The sequence below is a fragment of the Zootoca vivipara genome, chromosome 1 (assembly GCF_963506605.1).
Source record: "Zootoca vivipara chromosome 1, rZooViv1.1, whole genome shotgun sequence".
Taxonomy (NCBI): Eukaryota; Metazoa; Chordata; class Lepidosauria; order Squamata; family Lacertidae; genus Zootoca; species Zootoca vivipara.
The window spans coordinates 102,956,180-102,980,668 of NC_083276.1; the positions used below are offsets into that span (position 1 = coordinate 102,956,180).

At 43.7% G+C, this 24,489-nt stretch overlaps 1 protein-coding gene across 3 annotated transcripts in view; it reads left to right on the forward strand.

The window, feature by feature from the left end:
* The first annotated feature begins 5,705 nt into the window (after nucleotides 1–5,705).
* Nucleotides 5,706–24,489, forward strand: part of RIF1 (replication timing regulatory factor 1) — a 37,373-nt gene continuing 18,589 nt past the window's right edge. For 2 of the 3 annotated variants that reach the window (XM_035131540.2, XM_035131558.2), the window contains exons 1-14: nucleotides 5,706–5,963; nucleotides 12,473–12,551; nucleotides 14,866–14,962; nucleotides 15,487–15,617; nucleotides 15,702–15,796; nucleotides 16,393–16,582; nucleotides 17,312–17,404; nucleotides 17,498–17,636; nucleotides 19,947–20,098; nucleotides 21,231–21,348; nucleotides 23,258–23,428; nucleotides 23,563–23,673; nucleotides 23,822–23,884; nucleotides 24,319–24,419. In XM_035131540.2, the coding sequence (XP_034987431.1) occupies nucleotides 5,839–5,963; nucleotides 12,473–12,551; nucleotides 14,866–14,962; nucleotides 15,487–15,617; nucleotides 15,702–15,796; nucleotides 16,393–16,582; nucleotides 17,312–17,404; nucleotides 17,498–17,636; nucleotides 19,947–20,098; nucleotides 21,231–21,348; nucleotides 23,258–23,428; nucleotides 23,563–23,673; nucleotides 23,822–23,884; nucleotides 24,319–24,419 (1,665 nt within the window). In that variant the 5' untranslated portion in view covers nucleotides 5,706–5,838. The remainder of the gene's footprint in view (nucleotides 5,964–12,472; nucleotides 12,552–14,865; nucleotides 14,963–15,486; nucleotides 15,618–15,701; nucleotides 15,797–16,392; nucleotides 16,583–17,311; nucleotides 17,405–17,497; nucleotides 17,637–19,946; nucleotides 20,099–21,230; nucleotides 21,349–23,257; nucleotides 23,429–23,562; nucleotides 23,674–23,821; nucleotides 23,885–24,318; nucleotides 24,420–24,489) is intronic. The other variant, XM_035131567.2, reaches the window with a different exon arrangement.

The window sequence follows — 24,489 nt, forward strand, 5'->3', positions numbered from 1 at the left end:
CTCAGACTACAGACTAATATTCACAGGTTATGTGGAAAATGAAACAATCAAACCAGATTAAATTGTTAATGATGTCTGGCCGACAAAACTACAGGTTCTAGTTCAGGAAAGTCAAGAATGGGGCTCAGCAAAGGCCTCAGAATAGATAATTAAAAATCAGTCTTCTGGAACCTGAAAAGTCATAGCTCAGTGGTAGAATATATAAGGGCAGCATCCAACTAATGTGTCCCATCAGTGCAAGAATTTACACATGTGCAATGGAACTCCCCGCTGCACCCTCCTCAAATCAGATTTTCACAAATTCTGGCAGACACACTGACCAACACTGACTGCCTCACATTCCACCGCATCTCTCCTCCTCCAGATGTGCCCTGATAAGAACACCCGTTGCTGGGGAGAAATCTTGTTGCTAACCAGAAGTTTTAGACATGCCTCAAGGCCGCACTTCCAGGCTCATTTCAAGTTTGGCAATACACCAACAAAAATCTGTTCTAGGGTTTTCCCCAACGCTGTGGAGCTGATTTGGGGAGGTTGTGGAATACACACATAAATCCATGCACTGATGAGACACAGCAGTTGGATAGTGGCCTATGCTTCAAACGCATAATGCCAAACCTTGGCATCTGTCCACAAAGGCCAGGGAAAGACCCGTCTGAAATCTTGGGCAACTGTCAGTATTGATGATTCTGAGCTAGATGAGCCCTTGGTCAGTACAGTATAAGGTAGGGCTGCCATATGCCTGGAATTTCCCAGACATAGCAACCCATGTCGGAAGTGTCGATTTTGACGAATTTCCTCAAAAATAGCTCAAAAACTTCATTTTCTTCCCCTTGATATCTCCAAAAATGTAGGGTTTCTGTAGATTGGTAAAGGAATGCATGAAAGATCCTGGTAAAGGATTAATTGAGCAGGATATTCCAGGATGCTCAACAACTTTTGTGTCCAGATTTTCACTTTTTAAAATATGACAACCCTCGTATAAGGCAGCTTCTTGTATTCCTGCCAAGAACTTAAACTGTGAGAAGCAATCTCCTTCATCAATGATAACAAAGGCTACTTAATAGGACGGCCAAAGTAGAAGTTATAGAGTTGCACAATAATATACCGTAACAAAGAATAAATACACATCTGTATCCCGGCAGGGGCAGGGAGAAGAACAGCTGGGAAGGGGAGTTGCCATAGAAAAGCAGATGGGAAAAGGTTAAACACACTCTCGGTCCTACCCACATCATTTTTCCAGTCCAAATTGCCTCTTTTGCTGAGCTGCTTTTCATTAGAAAGAACTGCCACTGGAGATTTAAATACAATGATATTCTCATGTAGCCTGTGATTTGACCCTCTGCCATCCTGCTACAAGAACGGAATCTATAAACAGACACTACTAAACTCTGCCATCTAGTGGTCTCAGTGAATCCCCTCTATTCCTAGTTCTGCAGCCCTACTCACAGATTTTAGTGCCTAGGATCGCAAATAAGCACAGGTTATTTTGTATGCTTCTGCCAGCAGTTACAGGTACAACCTTGCAAACAATCTGGTATTAATAAGTGCTGGGCTTATTTATGTTCTAGCAGTCACATAACTGTAAAGTTTCAGAATGTCCACAGACACACAATTATGCAAAGCTCCCAAAGCTTTCAAAAATGTAATGCCTACCCAACTCTTCAGTGTATCACAGCTAATACAGTATTACCTATGGTAGTAAAAACAAGAGGAAGTTTCAAAACATCTCAGCACTGCATTGAAGAGCGATCACATGAACCTGAGGCTTGTCAATGTGCCTTCCTATAATGTAGCCATGGTTTAACATTTATTAATTTAAAATGTTTCCCAACATTTTAAGATGATGTGAATGCAAGTAAAAGGTAAAGGGACCCCTGACCATTAGGTCCAGTCGTGACCGACTCTGGGGTTGCGGCGCTCATCTCGCTTTATTGGCCGAGGGAGCCGGCGTACAGCTTCCAGGTCATGTGGCCAGCATGACAAAGCCGCTTCTGGCAAACCAGAGCAGCGCAAGGAAACGCTGTTTACCTTCCCGCTGTAGTGGTACCTATTGATCTACTTGCACTTTGACATGCTTTCAAACTGCTAGGTTGGCAGGAGCTGGGACCGAGCAACAGGAGCTCACCCCGTCGCGGGGATTCGAACTGCCGACCTTCTGATCGGCAAGCCCTAGGCTCTGTGGTTTAACCCACAGAGCCACCCGCGTCCCACAGAGCCACCCGCGTCCCGTGTTGAATGCAAGTACCCGCACTGAATGCAAGTACAGGTACTTAATTCTGGCTTGTGGGGTTAGGTTTGCTTTGAAACTTGCCTGGCCTCTGCAGCTGGCTACCAAACTCAGGTGCTTAACTCAACTAGCTCCTCCCCTCTGTCTTGATGCTTTGTTACTGATACTCTAAAATACTGCCAGGTTAGTTGATAGAAAGACTATCATGTTTCTCTTTACTTCAAAAAAAGGTGTGCATGCTTAGCCTAACAAACATTATACAGTCCAACAACCAAATGACTCTGCTGCTATACAATGCCCAAGACTACAATTAGAGGTGATTCGAGGGCGTGAAAGATCCTTTGGCTCCTTTATGAGTACTAAAGATAATTAAAGGTCACTTGAGTTATCCTTGGGAGCGCAGAAGTCTGACCTACTTTAAGCTTGGATAAATCTAGAGTTCAGTTTTAAACTGAACTTTTGTCTTAGCTGAATCCATTATGTCTACACTTGAATTCTAAATACAACTTTAAACCCTATACACACTTAACTGGGAATGTCCCATTGAACTTAATGGGGTTTACTTCTGAGTAAACATGCATGTGTCGTGTGCACATCAACTGAAAACACTGCTAAGTTTTTGGTTTTTGTTTATTCAGATTGAAGCTCATACAGGGAAAGCCACATCAAACCACATTCACACAAAAAACACAGTACAGTGGTGCCTCGCTACACGAATTTAATTCGTTCCACGGGTCTTTTCTTATAACGAAAAAATTTGTCTAGCGAGTCCCATAGGAATGCATTGAATTTTTTTCGAATTGTTTTTTGCCCATAGGAACGCATTAATTGAATTTCAATGCATTCCTATGGGAAACTGCGATTCGCTAGACGAAAACGCATTCGTCTAGCGAAGCAACCTCCGCTCGAAAAATCCTTTCATTAAGCGGAAATTTCGTTAAGCAGGGCGTTCGTTAAGCGAGGCACCACTGTATACAAGATAGGATACAAGTCATATTGTGGGTAATGTGTACAGTGTACACTGTTTCCCAAATCAGCAATGAATGAATGAATTTACTTTATTAGGTTACAGACCAGCATAAGCAAAACATTTAAATAACATAACAATATGAATCTAAGCAAATAATCATGAAATCAATAGGGGCAGAAACTAACCATAGATTAAAACATATACATAAAATACTTGGTTAAGCATAAATAATAGGTGGATAAAACTAATAAGAGGGATTAAAAAGGACTTGTTAAACAGCTATATGGGATGAGGATTCAATGATACAGATCTAACAATATGGGTCTTCATTTTATGACTGATTTGTACCATAGACCATCCTTCAACGAATGTCTATCATGGCAGTGCAGAATCTGGCGACTGAATATGTGACTTCTGGGCTTTCGTCCTTTAGTAATAGGGAGATGTTATGCTGTTCTGAACGCCCAGGGAACTTATATAGGACGGGTTGGATAAACCTGGCTCGAACGTCTTTATAATACTTGCAATAAAGAAAGGCATGTTCTGTTGTTTCCTGCTGCCCAGAGCCACATGGACATTTCCTCTCCCCGTAAGGTATCTTCCTATAGCGGCCTTCTTGAATTGCTGAAGGGAGAGCCTGACAGTGGGCCATGGTAAAAGCCCTTCGCTGTTTTGGTATTTCAATATTAGCTATGTATGGCATTTGGGCAGTCAAGTATCTTCTAGTTTCACTAATTAGGAATTTTGGAAGAAGAAGAAGAAGAAGAAGAAGAAGAAGAAGAAGAAGAAGAAGAAGAAGAAGAAGAAGAAGAAGAAGAAGAAGAGGAGGAGGAGTTTGGATTTGATATCCCGCTTTATCACTACCCGAAGGAGTCTCAAAGTGGCTAACATTCTCCTTTCCCTTCCTCCCCCACAACAGACACCCTGTGAGGCAGGTGGGGCTGAGAGACTTCAGAAAAGTGTAACTAGCCCATGGTCACCCAGCAGCTGCATGTGGAGGAGCGGAGACGCGAACCTGGTTCCCCAGATTACAAGTCTACCGCTCTTAACCACTACACCACACTGGCTAGGTCTACCTGTCGTTCTATATCCACTACTCACTGTTTAATGTTGTTTTTTGCTTCTTCATACCCCATGGCAAGTAGTATCTGTGAATTAAAACCTAAAGTTGTTATTATATTTCCCAGTGCTGCTTTCCATGTTGTTTGGAAGTCGTCTTTAATGGTCAAGGAAGCAAGGCCGCTCGGAAAGAAGGCTAGTCTCAGCCAATAATTAAGAGTGGGAAGCCACACTCTGGCCTTGATGAAGCCAGAGTGGCCTATGAATCCAGTTTCGAGGCGTGTGGTGGCATTGGAGAAATATTTAGGTACAGTACTTGTAAAGCAGATCTTAAGAATTTGGGTTGCACTAATTCTAATGGAGCAGTTGTGCAATCGATTTGGCCTCAAACAACTTAGAGGCCTGCTGGTATGTAATGTCCACCTTTGGACCTTACGTACCTAAGGATGGCATTAGCCAAATCAGCGATGAAAGTGTATTGGATGGCAAGTAAACAACAAGTAAACAACAGTACAATATGTATAAGGCCTGAGTCAGACCATTGTGGTCTCCACAGGGCACCTAGCTTAGAAGAACCAACTCTGTGATTCTTAAATAAATAAATAATTTATTTCAGTTTGGATACCCAAAATATTCAGAAGCAGCAGCACAAAAATATGAAGGGTGAGGTACAAAACAGGCAGGTCCAGAGATTAATGAATTGTATACTTGTTGATAATGGACGATCCTTTTTAAATGTTCATTACAGATAGTACCCAATATCATCGTGGGTGGGGAAGAGATTTTATCCTAAGACATCCACTCAAAGAAGTGGATGGAGACACCAATCAGCGTTCTTTAGAAGCCGTATAATGGAGCAGACCCGATTTATATAAAATGAATCTTCTGCAGTATTCTCAATTCTCCATTGGAGCAGTACTCCACATTTGTCCATACCAATATCCCACCATACTGGTATCGTACATCTTCTCATTCCCCCCCCTTTCCAATGACGAGGGACAACTGCCAACCCCGGCAACCCCCCCCCCCCCAAAGTTGTTTCTGTAGAACCTTCCCTCCCGTCCGCTAAAAAATAGGAAGAAGTACTATTTGGGGGGGACCATTGGCAAGAAGTATTATTTGGGGGGGCATTTGGGATGTAATTAGACCCATTTCTTCAGAGAGAGAGAGAGAAGGCCCTGGCATGGCCATGCAAACGAAACCACCCGGTCTGTTTTTCAACATCCCAGCAGAGAGTATGGAAGGAGCAGGGAGAAAGTCTTCATATGCATTTCAGAGGAAAGCTGGCCGATGGATGAACTCTGCGGTTCTACCTCGCGGCGCCCTGCTCGACTAGCTCGGCGCTCTGGCTTCCTCCGAGCCCCCTCCGAGCCCGGTGATTGGGCGGCAGCTTCCCCTTCTTCCGCATAAACACAATGACGCGGCTAGAGAAGTCCCGCGCTTCGCCATCTTAGCCCGCGAGAAAAGGAGAGAGAGAGCGCGAGAGTGAGCGCGCGCGCGGGAGAGCGAGAGAAGGCGAAGAGCGCGGGAAGCGCACTTTTCCCCTTGAGGAGCTGGCGAGAAAGAGGCTGCCGGCGGCACCATGAGCGGCGCTGACTCCACGACGGGGCCTTGCCCGAGCGGGAGCCTCCGTCCCCTGCTGGAGACCCTGGAAGACCCCGCAGCCGCGCCAGCGGCGCTCACGGACGCGCTGCTGACCCTCACCAAGTGAGTGTCCGGCGGGGGCGGCGGGTCCCTCCTGCGGCCTTGCGGGCAGGCGGGTCTCGGGGGGGGGGAGGGGAGCCCGGGCGGGTCTGCTTGTGGCGGTATCTCGCGGCCAGGCTTTAGCTCCGGTCCCAGTTTTCAAAAAAAAACACCACCACCACACCTGAGGGATGAGGGAGGGTTATTGGGTAAAGAGCGGGTTTCTTTTTTATTAGGTAGGGCTCCGACCCTCTTCGCTCACTGGCCCAGAGGAGGCGGGCATCTCGAGGCGGGTGGGGGGTGGGGTTGCAGCCTGTCTGCTTCCCTTCTCGTCAAAAAAAAAAAACTTCTAAGGAGCTGCGAGGCCGTGAATGTTAAGTGCTCTGAAACCATTTCGGTTGGGCTTTTAACGACTTTCGAACGCATCTTGCGTTTCGAAAAGGGCGCGCCGGCATTGCGCGCAGTCAATCAACAGGCGAAGCTTTCCTCAGCTTGGGTGATGGGGAGGGGGGAGATTTGGGGGAGAGAGGGTTTCACTGTTGGAAAGTTTGTCTGCTGCACTGTTAAAAGGCAGAGAGGAGCCCCCCTCCCGAAGTGGGCGTGTGGTGTGGGTCCTCTCTGTTTGGAGTTGCTATGGGGGGGGGCGTTTCCTTTTTCACTGGAAGGAGTATGTGAGAGCTTCGCATAGACACCAGTGTGTGTCAGTTGTCTAAGAATGAGATTATCTCTGTGCTTCTGTACTTAGTGAGGGGTGGTTTTTCCTTTTAAAAAATAAATCAAGTCTTTGCGCAGTCTTGATTCTATTCATGTTTACCTGAGGTGTCTAGGAAGCTGCCTTACGATGAGTTCCTCTAGCTCAGAGTTGTCTACAGTGGTACCTCTACTTACGAATTTAATGCATTCCAAATGCACATTTGTAAGTAGAAAAAATTGTAAGTCGAATCCCATAGGAACGCATTGGGAGAAAAAATTCATATGTAGAAAAAATCCTAACTAAACCGCATCCAAGATGGCGGACAGAGCTCCATTCGTAAGTAGAGTTATTTGTAAGTAGAGGTACCACTGTACTTTGGCTGTCTTCAACTTTTCCTGACCTGAGACCTACTTATAACTCAAACATTCATTCATTATTTGTTTTGTTATTTGTTTTATTTGCAGGCCTTTATGTTTGATGTGTTATCACATTTTTAATATTCTGTTGAGAGCCGCCCAGAGTGGCTGAGGAAACCCAGCCAGGTGGGCGGGATATAAATAATTATTATTATCCACACAGTACACAAAAATTTAAAACAGTTACATAAATGCAATTCATGACAGTAAGCAGTGCTGTAAGGGACACGGGTGGCGCTGTGGTCTAAACCACAGAGCCTAGGCCCTAGGGCTTGCCGATCGGAAGGTCAGCAGTTCGAATCCCCGCGATGGGGTGAGCGTCCGTTGTTCGGTCCCAGCTCCTGCCCACCTAGCAGTTCAAAAGCACATCAAGTGCAAGTAGATAAATAGGCACCACTCCGGCAGGAAGGTAAATGGTGTTTCTGTGCACTGCTCTGTTTCCCCAGAAGCGGCTTAGTCATGCTGGCCACATGACCCAGAAGCTGTCTGCGGGCAAACGCTGGCTCCCTCGGCCTATAGAGCGAGATGAGCGTGCAACCCCCGAGTCGTCCACAACTGGACCTAACGGTCAGGGGTACCTTTACCTTTAAGCAGTGCTGTAACACACACTAGTTTTATTTATTGAATTTGTCTCCCACCCTTTCCTACCCCAGGGTGACAGATACAGACTTTAAAAACAAAACCAACTCAAAAATTCTAAAATGGTTAAAAAAAATTAAGTTGCAGTTAAAAACATGCAAAAGCAGTTATAGATCAAAAGCAGTCGAAAAGCAATTAACTTGAAGGACATTCTTCCATCCAGCAATCACTGGGTTAACGGGAGCAGTATTCTTCAACCACCAAATGCCTGGATAAACTGCAGTGTCAAATTAAATATTGTTACAAAAGTTGGGTGCCTAGCCCTGTCTCTGCCAAGTAGTGGCAGGCACCCAACCAGGGTCCGTGTTCCTTTGGAGAATTGAGACATGGTGGTAGAGACTGTCGTAACTTTAAAAAATATGGTTTATTCACCTCTTTACACCTTCAGTCTGCATGGAGGGTGTGCAGATCTCACAGCACGGTCATTTCAAGAGTGGGTTGTAGCCCACAGCAATGCAGCCCTGGAGTCCAAGGTATCTCTCCCACTCAGCTCTGTAGCCAGCCTGCCCTCCCATGGATCCCAGCCCTTCCTCCTCCTTCCCGGAACCCCTTGCTACCAGACTTCCTTTCCCTGTAGAGATGTAGAATTTCTGGAAATTTTGAAGCTCAGAGAAAACCCCGGGTTTTCCCCGGGTTTTTTTTGGGGGGGGGGACTGAAATTTTCGGAAAAATTGAAAAAAATGCTACATTACCACTTCTTTTTTCTTTTCCAGATTGAAAGTCATTGTTACTTTAGAAACATAAAATATAACAATGGACAATTTTAACGGGCATAAATTATCACAACTAGCATATTAAAAATATAGTGTATCCAAACAATTATTACAAACTTTTAAAATAATATTTATTTGCATTTGTAACAAATGGAGCAACAGTGTCCTGAACAGTTTACTAGTTTATGTGGAACAAAAAAACTCCACAAAACAATTTTTAAAAATCCAGAAGTATCAATTATTCATATTTCCTCTCCACAGTATTTAAAAAAACATTCTCATAAAAAGAACTGAAGAAGGAAGTGGGACTAAGTTTCAATGAATGGGCATGAAATTTAATCAGAATCATTTTCTGAGCTGTAATGATCAGTATCAGTTTCAGTCTCTGCTGCTGCATCTACTCTGTTGTGTCTGTCATTATCACAGTTATGGACTTCTAAAAACTGAAGGTTTGCTCGGATTGAAAAAAGCTTCTCTACCCTTTCACAGAACACACATGCAAAAACAAAACTGAAACCTACGGTATTTCTTTTTTGGTGACAACAGCACCTCCTAAAGGAAGAAATGTATCTTGTTCTTGCATTGGAGAGTTCAGTTTGTAACCTAGGACTTGCTTGTCCTCACATAAATTAGAATAATCTGATACCATGCATTTTTTAAAAAAATGATTTATAAAATATTTGAATTTATCTTAAAATATTTTATTCATCATGTTAAAATAAAACATTCCATAATCTATTTTTTATTTTTTCAATTTTTCAGAAAAAAGCAAAAAAGGTTTCAGGAAAAAAACAGGTTTTCCCCAAATTTTTCCGGTTTTTTTTCCGGGCCTTCACATCTCTATTTCCCTGTCATCTCAAATACGCAGTTACCCTGGCAACCTTCCAAACCCCAGTTTCATGGGCAGCAACACTTGCTTCTTTAAGAGCATTGTGTCATCTTTGCTCCTTGGCATTGTGTTAAAACACACCTGAATGCTCCAGACCAGCAAACTGCTAAAACCTCAGCTTTTATAGAAGTTGGCACACTTGCTGATGATTAATTAAGCAAGGGCATTTGATTAGCAGCCCCTGTCTGCTACTTAGCATCTTAATTCCTATGGAAGCAGTAAGGGTGTACTTAGTTTTTCACACATGATTTCTCCATCTTGGCTTTATTTCTGTTAAGTGAATCATGATATGGTACACCATGTAATATGTCATGTGTTGTTGTTCATCTGAGGTTGTATTTACCCAATATAAAGACCTAAGGAACAAATGATTGCTACTGTGTCCTGATATTCAAAGAGGGTGCACTTTCTTTTTCCCATTACTGTATTGATTTCTAGGGTTTAGCTCCCCCCCCCATCTATAGCACCACCACCCTGTCAATGATCTATACCAGCATAGGCAGCCTTGGCTCTCCAGATGTTTCGGAACTACAACTCCCATGATCCCTGACCACGGGCCCTGTTAGGTAGGGATCATGGGAGTTGTAGTTCCAAAACATCTGGAGAGCCAAGGTTGCCTATGCCTGATCTATAATGTCTGGTAGTAGCGGTTCAGGATTTCAGACATGGCTGTCTTCTAGCACTCCATGGGAATGTAAAGAATTTAACTGGGGCCCTTTTGCATGCAAAGTCTGTGCTCTATCACTGAGCCCCACTGCCCTCCCCTTGAAACTGATAAATTAGAATCTGGCAAGCAAAATATAACCAAATGTGCCAGTTTTAATGTAAGTTCAACATTGATTGTGCTTTTTAATTCCTTCACATTAAGAAATAGAGCCTTAATATAGATGAATAGGGTAGGGAGATGGCACCTAGCTCAGTCACAACAATTTTTTAAAAGTTCATTTAGTATGTCATGCAATCTGTGCATGAAAACATCTTCCTACCATCTTAGCTATGAGTCTTAGATAAGTAGGAAGTAAAGTCTTATCTATGCAACAGGTTGGCTACTTGTGTGTTCATTTGAGTGCCAAAGGGTGAGCATGAAGAACAAATGCACAATAGAAGTGAATTTAAATATATTACCATATTTTCATTTACAAAGCTAGCTTTCTGATTAGCTTTGTCAAGATTAGCATGTTTTGTGTGCCACTTTCAACCTTTGAGCCAACAAGTCAGCATTATTTGCAGTTTTCTGCATCTTCACGGTGGCTGTAAATGCAATGACTTGAATTATAGGTTCCCTGCTAAGACAGTTTGCAGAATTACTCCCCTTACACTCCCTTAAAAATCTATTCCTGGGGGGTGGGGAATGTTGAATGATATTGTGTGTGTGTGTGTGTGTGTGTGTGTGTGCGTGCGTGCAAGTTGCTGTTTGAGGGAGAAGTTCAAAGAATTATAGAGTTGGAAGAGACACCGAGAGTCATCTAGTCCAACCTCCATCTCAACCATAACATCTATGACAGATGGCTATCCACCCTCTGCTTTAAACATCTGATGAAGGAGATTCCACCACCTTCTGAGGGCGCCTGTTCCACTGTTGAACAGCTCTTATCGCCAGAAAGTTCTTCCTGATGTTGAGTTGAAATCTTATTTCTTGTAACTTGAAGCCAATTCCGTCACTTACATGAACAGAGGAGCAATTTAGGATTCATGCCATTATGTGATACTTAGTAAAAGGGTAAAAAAGGTAAAGGAACCCTAGGCGGTCAAGTCCAGTCAAAGGCGATTATGGGGTTGCGGCACTCATCTCGCTTTCAGGCCAAGGAAGCTGGTGTTTGTCCACAGATAGCTTTCCAGGTTATGTGGCTGGCATGATTAAACTGCTTCTGGTGCAATGGAACACGGTGATGTAAGCCAGAGTGCATAGAAATGCCATTTATCTTCCCACCACAGCAGTACCTATTTATCTACTTGCACTGGCGTGCTTTCAAACTGCTAGGTTGGCAGGAGCTTTAGTAACATTGGCTCCATGCAAGTTTTTGTAAAGTGAGTCAATTTGCCTCTCGTATTCCTAAGGTTGCATTGGCATTTTTCTGAGAATGCTCTTAATACCAGATTGTGTCACCGGTGACAAGACAGTTCCCTGTTTTTTGAAAACAGTTGAGAAATCTGTAGATAGCATTAAGCAGATTAGTTGTTTTCAAATGGCAGAATGAAACTCTCCTTGATCCCACACAAGTTAATGAACATGACATTCACCACATTCATTGGTGGTTAGACTTGCTTTTCTCAGACTTGCAATACTGTAATGGCATTGTGCAAGGGTTCTGTTCCAGGGGGTAGTGTATAAAAGCAAAATTGCATAGTTATAATGACGTCCTGGAACTGTCCACATGTCTTGCCTTTCTGATCCAGTGTAAGAGCTCTCAAAGCCCTCCAGAGCCTGTGCAAGACCTTCACAGAACCCAGTGAAGGAAAGAGGAAAGAGCCTTCCTTTCTGGGCTCTGCTTTGGAGGCTCTCACAAGATCTCAGATGGCCCCTTCCAACAGTTTTTTTCTGCTCACATGCCTTTTATTTTGGGGGGCCAAGCACATAAAGCTGTGATTGCATAAGCAAAATCCATGTAAGTTGTATCCCTACTGTATTTTGTTAACAAAGTTTTCAAACACTTTGTGTTTTAAACATTTTATTTTTGTTTTTAAATATTTGATTATGTACTGTACCTGTACATGCAATAGTGAAATGAGTAGAATTTGTTTTATTACACTGTAACTTTCATTTCCTTACTTTTATAATGCTTTTTCACTCTTAAAGAACTGAAGAAGCCTCCAATCTTTTATCTGCCTACCCCTTCCCTGGGTTCTGTTTCTTTGGGTGGTGCTGGAGTGTGGAGGGATGCCTGAAAGAGCAATGCGGTGGCTATTAATATGGGGAGGTAGGGAAAAGCACAAATTGCTTTGTCAGTTATGGTGTTTGCAGTATTACTGAGCCAAAATAACAGTAATAGCCAACTCCCTTGACATTGTGTTCTTTACTTGCCAAGCATAGTTTACTTTGTGCAACAGCCTGTTGCTTTTGAAAATGATATATACAGAAGATGTCCCTTTAGCTTTGTAATTTACATAATTGCCAAAATGTGCTTTTTTGTCTATGTTGAACTGTGTAACAGAAAACCTGTTGTGTTTTTTCTACTTTTAAGTCGCCTGACTGGTGAAGAGGGAAAAGAATTTGCATCTGAAGTTGGGAAACTCTTCCCTCAGCTCTACAAGATATTTAAGGTGTGTATTTAAAATTGTATGGGTTTTAGTAAATCCTCTTTTTAATAAGTATCCCATTCCATGTGTAAAGGCTTCTCTGTGCACTTGCCTTTCCCTTTCTGCTATTAACATTCTCCCCCCACCCCAACCTGGTAGTTGCTACCTCCCCAGTGGTAATGACTACTTCTTTTCCTTACCATACTTGGTTTGTCATAGACATTTCCTTTTACACTTTGTGTGCAGTAAACTTGGTGGTTTGTCATAGACATTTCCTTTTACACTTTGTGTGCAGTAAACTTGGTAGGACTAGCAGTTGACAGAAGTAGCATGTGGGCAGCCCTGGCAAAACCTCCAGAGCAGCAGCAGGTGGTGGTGAGGTTTGTAGGCTGACAGTCCTACACAACCTTTGTCCATGGCTGAAACTAAATGTCAAAGTTGAATTCAGCTGGTCTTGTTTTTCTTTTATTTAAGCAAAGCTAAGAGATCCATCCTGGTAAACGGTTGGCGATTTTGTTCACAGGCCCTTGTCAGAAGTAGACCTCTATCACTTAGTGGGAGTTGCCTCAGCAGCTCACCAGCCATGTTAGAAACTGCTTCTGAAACTATATACCGTGTTTCTCACATTTTAAGACACCGTCTTATTACTTTTTTTTCTCAAAAAAACACTGGGTGGCTTATTTTCAGGGAATGTCATATTTTTATTACGTCAGGAGCAGTGCCCCTCTTGCTCCCTGGCTCCCTGCGGGGCAGGACTCTTGACTGAAAGAAAAGGACGGGCAACAGCCACCACCAAGCTCCGTGAGAGGGAGTCTGAGGGAAGGGAGGTGTGTGCGTCCCTGGCCCAGCCCTCTCTCCCCGGCCCTGGGATGTTCGCGAGGGAGGGAGGGAGCTCCTCCGAAGGGCTGCTCTCTCTCTCTCTCCTCCCAGGTGGGGACTCACTTAATAGCAATCTGCTACACTGGAGCTTCTTAAATTTAAACCAGTACAGTATAATGGAATCTATCTGTGTGATGCAGTCGTAGCAGTAGCCTATACGTAAAGCAAATAAGGATCTCTACCAGCCAGCCCAAGACTTAAGAGCGAAAGTTCCAACAATGTAGCACTTTGTGGCACTGATAGCAAAGAGGCTACCGGCTGAGAACAGGCTACTTGGTTTACTGTAGAAAACAAAGAAAGCAGCTGAGCAGCAATTAAGATGGTAAATGGTAGCAATTAAGTAGCAATTGAGCCAGCAGGAAAGCGGGGTGAGATAATCTGCTGGTCCTAACTGCTCTTACCCACAAAATGTTAACTTTTAGCAGCTCCTAAACAGCGAGAAGCCACAGGCAGCGATCCCGGTACCAGTAAAAATCCTTAAAGGGGCAGCTCTACAGACAAGCAATAGAAAGAAAAAGAATCCTCACTTTTTAAAAGGCTTTTAAAAGGGGGGAAGGTGGGGGGAAGCGAGAGGTGGGCTGTGTGTGTGAGAGAGAGAGAGAGAGAGAGAGACGCAGGGGAGAGAGAGAGAGAGAGAGACGCGCACACAGAGTCTCTCCCTAAAGGGGAAGGCAGCGTCTTCAATCACCCCTCTTTTCTTCCTCCTGTTTCATCTCCTCCCCACCGCAAATGCCACTTTTCTCCTCTTCACCAAGTAGAGCTCACACAGCCTAGCTAAAAAAAAAAAAATTCGAACGGGAGGGGAAATCACGAGGCTGCAGCAACCAGCAGCTATGGCTCTTCAGTGCATTTTTACAAGCTTTTAAAAGAAATACGTGTCTTTGGAGCGACAGCAAAATGGGGAGAGATTTTTAGGGGGGGGGAGTTGGCTGGCGGGAGGGGGGAAGGGTCTATCACTATGTCTTATTTTTGGGTTATGGCTTATATCGCACAATTGCTTAGAAATCCTGCTATGTCTTATATTATGCCTACGTCTTAAAAAAGGAGAAACACTGTATCCATGTGTGTTTGAGAGAGAAGGAAAGAGGCAAGGAGCAGCTTTTTACATGGTATTATGGAATGCTTAGATTTGGAGATCCTGTATGTTAAGATCAGCTTTGGGATCTGCTGTTCATATGGATCAGGTTAGGTTGGTGGCACAAGAGATAGGGCCCTTCATGCTAGGAGGGAAACTGTTGGAGTCTAATGTGCCTAGACTCTGGTGCTCAGAATGGAGAAGCAGTTAGCCAATAAACTAGCTTTTGTATCTGAGGTGTAGCATATACTATATTTTTACAGCAACCAAAAAGAGTAGCTGTTTTGCTTTTTATTGACACAATTTTAAAATTCTGAACCATTGCAGTAAATTGTCAATAAGTCTTGTCGACATGAGTTAAAACTTTATTCCTTCTTTTTGTAGACATATATTCCTACTGAAAACTCAGAATTGAGCAGTGCAGCCTTGCAAGCCTTAGGATTCTGTGTGTTTAACTCAAAGACTGCTGCTTTGCTATGTGGTAAACAATTTTTTATTCTGTTTCAAAAATTAATAAATAATCCAAATCTGTTTTTTACAGATGGACTGCCAGCAGTATCATAAATATCAATAGAATAAAATATATGTGGTATTGTACTGTAATACTATTAATATCATGTTATTTAGCTCTCTGGCCTGGTGTTAAAATGTGATACTTCTAAATTGCTACAAGTTTCAGTGACTGTAACTCTGGCCCAGTTTTTAGCGACTTGAGTCTGGCAAGAAGACACAGCTTGCTTCTGGTTTCAGCATTCTTCAGTGCCCTGTTCTGGGTCTGCAGATATTAGAATCTGTTACCCTTTTATACCATTGTCACGTGTGTCTGTCCTATTTCAGAACACACAAGCAGCAGTTCCTTAGAATGAGTGAGGACTGCATTAGTTCCTTCCCTACTGAGTTTGTGATACTGGCCATAAGCAGATTCATGACCATTGTATCATTTTCAAGCTCCCCTCATGTTTTACCACACTGAAAAATGCCATTTACCCTTTTCTTTTTCTACAGAATCAGAAATACAGGAGTTGCTGTCAATAGTGAACAGTGTTGCTATAAAGGCTGTGGACAAAAACACTCGCACTAGAGCACTTTGGGTGATCTCTAAGCAGTCCTTTCCTTCTGATATTGTTGGAAAGCTGGTGAGTGTTCTCTGTCCCATCTCCTACAAATAACATTTTGTTAAACTAACATGTTCAGTCACCCACATCTCATTTGTGTTTCAGGTACCCAGTATTATTGGTATGTTAGAAACAGTGCTGAATAAAGGAGACTTGCATTCCATGGTGGTTGAATATGAAGCATTAAATGTTATTATACGGTATGTATCATGTTAAATTGTTGAGGAAGTGTGTTAGAAGTGAGGAAGAAAAAACACTTAAGAAACACCTTGATCTGGTTGTAGATGAAAAATCAGGGTACATGCTTAGAAAATGGCTTGCACTCTGGTGGTTATTTCTCAAGTCACCAGGGCTATTATATTAAGTCATTGTAGATGCTGAATACCATTTGCTGTTGTTGCAATGTTTGTATTTCTCTATTGTATGGTTTGCTCTCTGCTGCATCTGCTTCCCAACTTTCTAGGAAACCCTAGAATTAGTTCAGTTGGTTAGAGCGTACCGCTGCTAATGCCAAGTTTGCAGGTTCAATCTCCATACAGGCCACCTGCATATTCCTGCATGTGAAATGAGGGTACACCAATGACAGTGCACTACAGGGAAGATTTGTAGTGATGGCCAGACTGTCTTTTCTTCCTGTTACTGATCTTCTCCTTGAGAAGCCTTTTGAAACACACTCCAGTTACCCAGAACACATTGTGATAGACACTGGTGAAGAAGATCAATCAATGTTAACTACACAATATTTCTGACAAACCTTGGTCATATCCTTAATACTGACAAATATATCTGAACTTAGGCTCATAGAACAGGCTCCATCCCACATGGAGGAACAGGCTGTAAAGTGGGCGAAGCTGATTATCCCTTTGGTTGTCCACTCTGCTCATAAAGTGCAGTTAAGAGGTGCTACTGCATTGGAGATGGGAGTGCCACTGTTACTTCAGAAGCAGCAGGAGGTGGCAGCAGTCACTGAAGAACTTATGACTACGGTAAGGAAGGCAAACATGTTAAGGATGGGGTTTGGTGTGGTTTTTTTAAAGAATTCCACATATATGCTTAAGGGCCCTGTCTACTTTCATGATCACTTCATATGACTCCCTACTCCTAGTTTTCCATATATACTTGCAATTATATTTTATGATGTCATAATTGCATATGAAATATTACTATCTCCAGCAGGGCATGAAGATTATAGCCCTTTCCCTCATCATTCCCACGCCCTCCAGCAAGTATTCAGTGTCATTGCGCCTCTGAAAATTTGCTGTTTTGGTTAATAGCTGTCAGTAGTCATACCTTCCACTTTATTTTCAATCCCTTTTCTATTTCCCTGTTTAGGGAGGCTTTTAATGTTTAATTGTTTTATTTCATTTTTCTGTTGTAAGCTGCCCAGAGTGGCTGGGGAAACCCAGCCAGATGGGTGGGGTATAAATAATAAATTATTATTATTATTATTAATCCCTAGCACAGAATTTGCTCTTTCACCGCTGCTGCATACACAGTTGACATTTTTATAGCCACCACAACCCCCAAATCTCTTCCATAGTTAGTCACTGCCACATCAAGTGGGACCGGTGTGTGTGTGTGTGAGAGAGAGAGAGAGAGAGAGAGAGAGAGAGAGAGAGAGAGAGAGAGAGAGAGAGAGAGATGGTGGGGGGAATCGTACAAACTAATTTAGTATTGGGTTATTTTTATAAATGTTGTTGTTTGTCCTCTTGCAGAAAATAATCCCAGAACTCCAAAAACTATTTGCATCAAAAAATGAAACATATGTTTTGAAACTTTGGCCTCTGTTTATTAAGCTGCTTGGTAAAGTAAGTTGGACATTGATTTCTCTTATTTCAGCTACTGTAGCCACTGATGATATGGATACATTAACTGCATAAAACAATATTTTACTCTTCCAGGCACTTCATCGTAGCGGAAGCTTTATCAATTCATTGCTGCAGTTAGAAGAACTAGGATTTCGTAGTGGGTCACCGGTGGTAAAGAAAATAGCTTTCATTGCATGGAAGAGTCTGATTGATAACTTTGCTCTAAATCCAGGTAGACTAAAATACTAAGCAATTTTCACTTATTTTATTAGCATGCTAAAGTAGAAAAAAGAAAATAATTGTGCACCCTCATGCACTCTACTTCCTGTTTGGAAGCAAGTTCTGTTGATTGCAGTTGAATTAATTCTAATGGGGTGCTTGAGATCTGTTTCAACTTAGTAGCAACTTGTGTGTGCGAGTGAAAACAGTGGGGGAGTTGTTTAATGCTGCACTCGGGGCACCCATCATGTCAATAGTTAGTCTCTATGTATGTGATAGTGATTTCTGGCGCTTTTGCATATGCTGTACATATTTTGCTGCATCAATAACAAACATAGCCAGCAGTGTGCTACAAACACGTAGACTTTTGCTTTTTTGGGTGAAAAGGGACCAAAGGTTACCTTCACATATAATAATAATAATAATAATTTATTATTTATACCCCGCCCATCTCGCTGGGTCTCCCTCGCCACTCTGGGCGGCTTCCAACACACATTAAGATACATTAAAATATCACAGATTAAAAACTTCCCTAAACAGGTCTGCCTTTAGGTATTTTCTAAATGTCAGGTACAGTAGTTGTTAATCTCTCTGACCTCTGATGGGAGGGTGTTCCACAGGGCGGGTGCCACTACCGAGAAGGCCCTCTGCCTGGTTCCCTGTAGCTTTGCTTCTTGCAGTGAGGGAACCGCCAGAAGGCCTTCGTCACTGGATCTCAGTGTCCGGACTGAACGATGGGGGTGGAGACGCTCCTTCAGGTATACAGGATTGAGGCCGTTTAGGGCTTTAAAGGTCAGCACCAACACTTTGAATTGTGCTCGGAAACGTACTGGGAGCCAATGTAAATCTCACAGGACCGGTGCTATGTGGTCCCAGTGGCCGCTCCCAGTCACCAGCCTGGCTGCCGCATTCTGGATTAATTGCAGTTTCCGGGTCACCTTCAGAGGTAGCCCCACGTAGAGCGCATTGCAGTAGTCCAAGTGGGAGATAACCAGAGCGTGCACTACTCTGGTGACACAGTCTGCGGGCAGGTAGGGTCTCAGCCTGCCTACCAGATGGAGCTGGTAGACAGCCGCCCTGGACACAGAATTAACCTGCGCCTCCATGGACAGCTGTGAGTCCAAAATGACTCCCAGGCTGCGCACCTGGTCCCTCAGGGGCATACTTATCCCATTCAGGACCAGGGAGTCCTCCCCACCCGCCCGCCCCCTGTCCCCCAGAAACAGTACTTCAGTCTTGTCAGGATTCAACCTCAATCTGTTAGCCGCCACCCATCCTCTAACCACCTGCAGGCATTCACACAGGACATTCACTGCCCTCACTGGTACTAATTTAAAAGAGAGGTAAATAAAAGCAGGAGTTCCAAATCATGGAATTGTAGAGTTGGAAGGCACCATGAGGGTCATCTAGTCCAACCCCCTGTAATGCAGGAATCTTTTGCCCAAGGTGGGGCTCAAACCTATGACTCCAAAATTAAGAGTCTAATGCTCTACCAGCTCAGCTGAGTTAAGTTGCTACACAAATACATGTGAAATTCTTAGGACTGTTTGGGATGGAAACAGTGGCCACATAGCCACTTCCTTAGGTACAAGAGCTGCCCAGCTCTTTACAGCTGTTTGTTTCTGCATGATTTGAGCCTTGTGCCAGACCCACACAAATGCTACCCATATATTGGGGAAAGATCTGAAAGGGAGATTCATGCTATCTTTCCCATGAGTTGGAGCCCTGTGTTATAGAATTATTATACAGTGGAACCTCGAGTTACGTTCAGTCCTCCTTACGAATGCTTTGAGTTATGAGCTCCACTAACCCGGAAGTTGATGCCCCTAGTTGCGAACTTTGCCCTGGGATACGAGTGGAAGTCGTGCGCTGGCAGTGCAGTAGCAGCGGGAGGCGCTATTAGCGAAAGCGCGCCTCGTGTTAAGAATGGTTTCGGGTTACAAACGGACCTCTGGAACTAATTAAGTTCGTAACATGAGGTACCACTGTATAGTTAAAAAGTGTGCTGGCAAATATCTGCTCATGCATTTTTGATGAAGGGATCCAGAAATGACTATAAGTAAAAATAAAATAAAAACCCATCAAATACTTCTGAGGATTTTGGATACTTTGGAAAAGGTGAGTAGGTTTATACCTCTGTATTGCCTCTCTAATATTCACAAATAAGTAAATGAGTAATAATCAGGTTGTTGTGGTTTTGAAAAAAGTTCACCTGAAGTTGGAAGCATATATTACTTGGCCACAATTCCTCTCTTGAGTGTGAAAACTGATTTTGACTTTAAATCACATGTAACAAAACCAAGTTTCATTTTCTTTCCCCAAGATATCTTGTGCAGTGCAAAAAGGCTGAAATTGCTAATGCAACCACTGAGCTCCATTCACGTGAGAACAGAAGCTCTGGCACTGACAAAGCTAGAGGTCTGGTGGTATTTACTGATGAGGTTGGGACCTCATCTCCCAGCCCACTTTGAACAGGTAATCTCATCTTTTATATTAATGCTAATATTAACCCCAGTTAAAGCAGCTTTCCCAAAAAGTTCTCTTAGCTTTGTTTTCTCTTATTTGACTTGTCCATTAACTTCATTGGGTTTAGTCTGATTAGGACTAGTATTGAATACCACCCTTACCTGCATAATGGAGAATTTATAGTTATGATATGTTAAGTAGTTGTTAAAAGGGACCCAGGTGGTGCTGTGGTTAAACCACTGAGCCTAGAGCTTGCTGATCAGAAGGTCGGCGGTTCGAATCCCTGTGATGGGGTGAGCTCCCGTTGCTTGGTCCCAGCTCCTGCCAACCTAGCAGTTCGAAAGCATGTCAAAATGCAAGTAGATAAATAGGAACCGCTACAGCGGGAAGGTAAACGGTGTTCCCATGTGCTACTCTGGTTTTCCAGAAGCGGCTTTGTCATGCTGGCCACATGACTTGGAAGCTATACGCCGGCTCCCTTGGCAAATAATGCGAGATGAGCGCGCAACCCCAGAGTCGGTCACGACTGGACCTAATGGTCAGGGGTCCCTTTACCTTTATCTTTAAGTAGTTGTTAGGAATAGGTAAGACCTAAGAGACCAAAGTTCAACTTTTGATTCAGTCATGAAGTTCACAGGATGGCCAGTTACTGTGTCTCAGCCTAACCTCCTTCACAGGGTTGTTGTGAGACTAAAACAGAAAGAAGTATGGCCATGTAAACCTTGAGCTACTTGGAGAAAAGGTGGGTTATGTGATTAAAGCTGATCTGCAGAACCCATTAAACCAGAGTACTTGGATTTATGCTGATTTTAGTTCAATTGAGCTGGCTGAACTAGTTTGTGGGTAGCATTTAATAGTAGTGCCCAAATGCATCACTGTTGCCTCTTACTGTCGAAACTGTGGAGCCTTAAGCACACTTACTATGCTCATGGAACTGCTGAGGTACACTTGAAGTTTATTAAAACCTTTTTTTCATTCATGTACAGAGGCTGGCAATACTGGATTTTACGTACATTAACCTAATGCTAGATAACAGACTTCCATGTAGGAATCTACTAAAGTCTTTGTTTGTTCAGGCAGTTAAGCCCCAACCTGTTAAGTTACTTCTGTTTGCGCCTCATGCTTTTTTTTTTCCTTTTAGGTTTGTGTGCCATTGATTCAGAGCACTTTAAGCTTAGATCCCATTCTACAACAAGGAAATTCATCACGGTTAGCTATTAACCAGAGTTTACTATCACCAGGTTCTGCACACAAATCAGGTAGGAGGGAAATCTCTTTCTGACCAGGATTCAGATGCAACAAATCTGAAATCTAAAAATTCAAATACTGTATTTTATATCATGGGGTTACATGTGCATGGAGTTATCCTTAGCAGCACCTACCCTGTTGTAATGGATATTTCAGTTTGTACAGCCTAATGTGGAAAGGTTCTTCAGCATGTGTACTTAAGAATCTGTCTTTTTTGCTCATGTACATTTGTTGCATCTGAATCATATCTCCAGTGTATTAAACTATAAGATTCTGTGGCTACAGTCTTTTAAGAGCTCTTGCAATTATTTCTCTAAAACAAATGTTCAGACTACATGTAAAGCTTTGAGATTAGCAGCATAGTCTGAGTCTGTTTTTGAAATAGAAGCCGTAGTTAAGTCTTTTGATTCCCCCCCCGTCTTAAAACTTTTTTCCCTCAAAAAAACACAAGGTGTCTTATTTTCAGGGGATGTCTTAATTTTTTATTAGGTTTTTATTTTATTTTATTTTATTATGGTACCTTCTGTTGCTCGTTGGTCTTATAAGGCAGGCAGGAAGGGTGGAATTTGCAGAGACTGTCTCTTGGAATACAGGAAGGGAGGAAAGTCTATCCGCTGCTGGGTGCTCCGCGGGGCGCTGCTGGGCGCTCCGAGTGCTTGGCGTTGCAGCAGCCGCCAGTTCTGGGCGCCGAGGCCATGCGGCCCACAACATTCCGGTGGGGCGGAAGGGGGCCAGCAGCGCTCCCGCCGCTGTCCGTTCAGTGCCGAAGTCGTGGCCTGAACCTGTGCATGCGGGAACCGGGCAGGTTCCGCGCCGGGGGAGCTTGGTGCTCGCCGTGAGCGGGCGTGTGAAGCGATGGCGCGAGGCTCCCCCAGCTCCAGCCTAGGCAGGGATTTTGCTAAGGCGAAGCCTTCAAGGAGCCAGGCTTGGGCGGCTGGCTGACTGGCTGGCGGGGGTTAGTTCGCACAGCGGCTGAGGAGGCAGGGCGGGAGTGGGGCGGAATCTGAAATGGCCCATTCGTGGGTGGCAAGGTGGATTGGGAGCTGGGCAAGACGTTGCCAGGCTGCTGCGGCACAACATGGCTTTGAGGGAGGGGCGTGAGGGCTTCTGCGGGGGTCAGCGGGGCCCTCGGCAGCTGCGCTTCTCACGCTTCCTCTGTGTGGGAGGTGGTGCTACAGAGCTCAAGGCGGAAGCCGGGAGAGCCTCTCTGAAGAACTGTTCTCCCGGCACTTGCTTAAACAGAAAGAGCCCAGGCGGACCAAACCAAAGGTCCCTCCAGTCCAGCGCCTTGTTTTTAAAAGCAATTAGAAAAAAAGCCGTCCGTTGCCCCGGCAGCGCGAAAGGGCCCGCAGGCCTCCCGTCGCCGCTCAGCCTTGGGCCATGCAGCCCACAACGCTCCAGAGGCGCGGGAGGGGCCAGCAGCGCTCCCGCCGCCACCCATCGCCCCGGCGGCGCGGAAGGGCCCGCAGGCCTCCCGTTGCCGCTCAGCCTTGGGCCATGCAGCCCACAACGCTCCAGAGGCGTGGAAGGGGCCAGCAGCGCTCCCGCCGCCGTCCGTTACCCTGGCAGCGCGGAAAGGGCCAGCAGCGCTCCTGACGCGGGGGGGGGGGTTTCCCTGTCCGGGCGCTCGGCCCGAGTGGAAAAAAGTCCTGGGAAGAGCGGGGAGGCTCCCAGCGCGGCTCGCCTGGCAACGCGCTCAATTCATGCACCCGCTCCCACATGGTCTCAAGCCTCTCCGAGGTATGTCTTATTTTCGGGGTATGTCTTACGTTTCGCAAATGACTAGAAATCGTGCCATGGCTTACTTTATGACTACGTATTAAAAAAGGGGAAACACGGTATATATTATTTTTGTGTTTTTTCGTGTACTGTATATAAAAGTTTCTGTGGTTCAAGTAATGTACCATTGGTTTTATTTAGGTGCTTTCCCCATTGGAACCCCTGCAAATAAAAGGATGAACCTGAGTTCTAGTTCAGGAGTTACAGCCATTCCATCAATTCAGCTTCTAGGAATTGAAATGCTACTTCACTTTTTCATGGGACCAGAAGTTTTGTCATTTTCCAAAGAAAACAACATTGCACTTAGTTTAGGTAATGTTATACATTTTTTGGAAAGTTCAAGCAGATTATAATACCACAAGTTTTTTTATGCCAGTTTTTTATGCTGCTAGCTGCTCTGACAATTGATAAGAATGATAGAACTTGTGCTTTCTCTTCCCACTTAGAACCTCTTCAGCACTCAGTAATCACCAGTCCTTCGTTCTTCTGTAAGCATGCCAGCACATTCATAAATGCAGTTCAGGATGGCTTCATTGCAGTTGGAAAAGATGCTTCTGGTAAGATTATTTTTCCCCACTAAAATAGTGCTTCGTGCTGTGCAAGTTGGTAGAAAGGATTCTTCTAAATGAGCAGTAGTCAAAATCTGATTTATCTAGCTCTTCGTTGGGTTATTAATTTGCCCTTAATTCATTCTCTTTTTTGCAGATACTAGTCTAAGTGCTATATGGAAGGAAATGATTCGTTTTGTGAAAGGGGCAATTGAATCAGGTAAGTGGGTATATTAATGTTCTGGTGTAGACCATAATAAAAGCTTATGAGCAATTATTGGAAAGTAAGAGTGTGGACAAGTAAGTGCACCATCCAGGTAAAAGTATTCTAGGCATGAAGAACCTGGCTCCAACACTCAGTCTCCAGGAACTGGTGCTAACTTAAACTGAGTAACAAATGATGAAGTTGAAAAACAAATATGTTTTTCAGTTCTGCTTACAGCTGTGTCTAAACAAATTGGTAGAACATTTAACATGAACAAAGTTAATTCCCGCCACTATTTCTGAACAGCCATAATTTACCTGAAAGCAGAACTCTGTTTAAAACTTGCAGCAGGAGCATTAATGCAGTTCTCGCCTTTAAGGTGGGCAATGCTGCAGGTTTTGCAAGACCAAATTGTATTCAAGGCCTAATTTTGCATCTCTTGTTTTTAGGGAGCAAGAGAGAACGGCAAAGCTCAGATGTACTCACTATGTTACTTCAGGCCTTAAAAAACATTGTTGTGTCAAATGAACTATCTGTGTTAAAGTCAATGGTAAGTTGTTTATTATAGTCTATAAGTGTATATATAGCTATCAAATAATGGTAAGAGGTGGCATATCTAC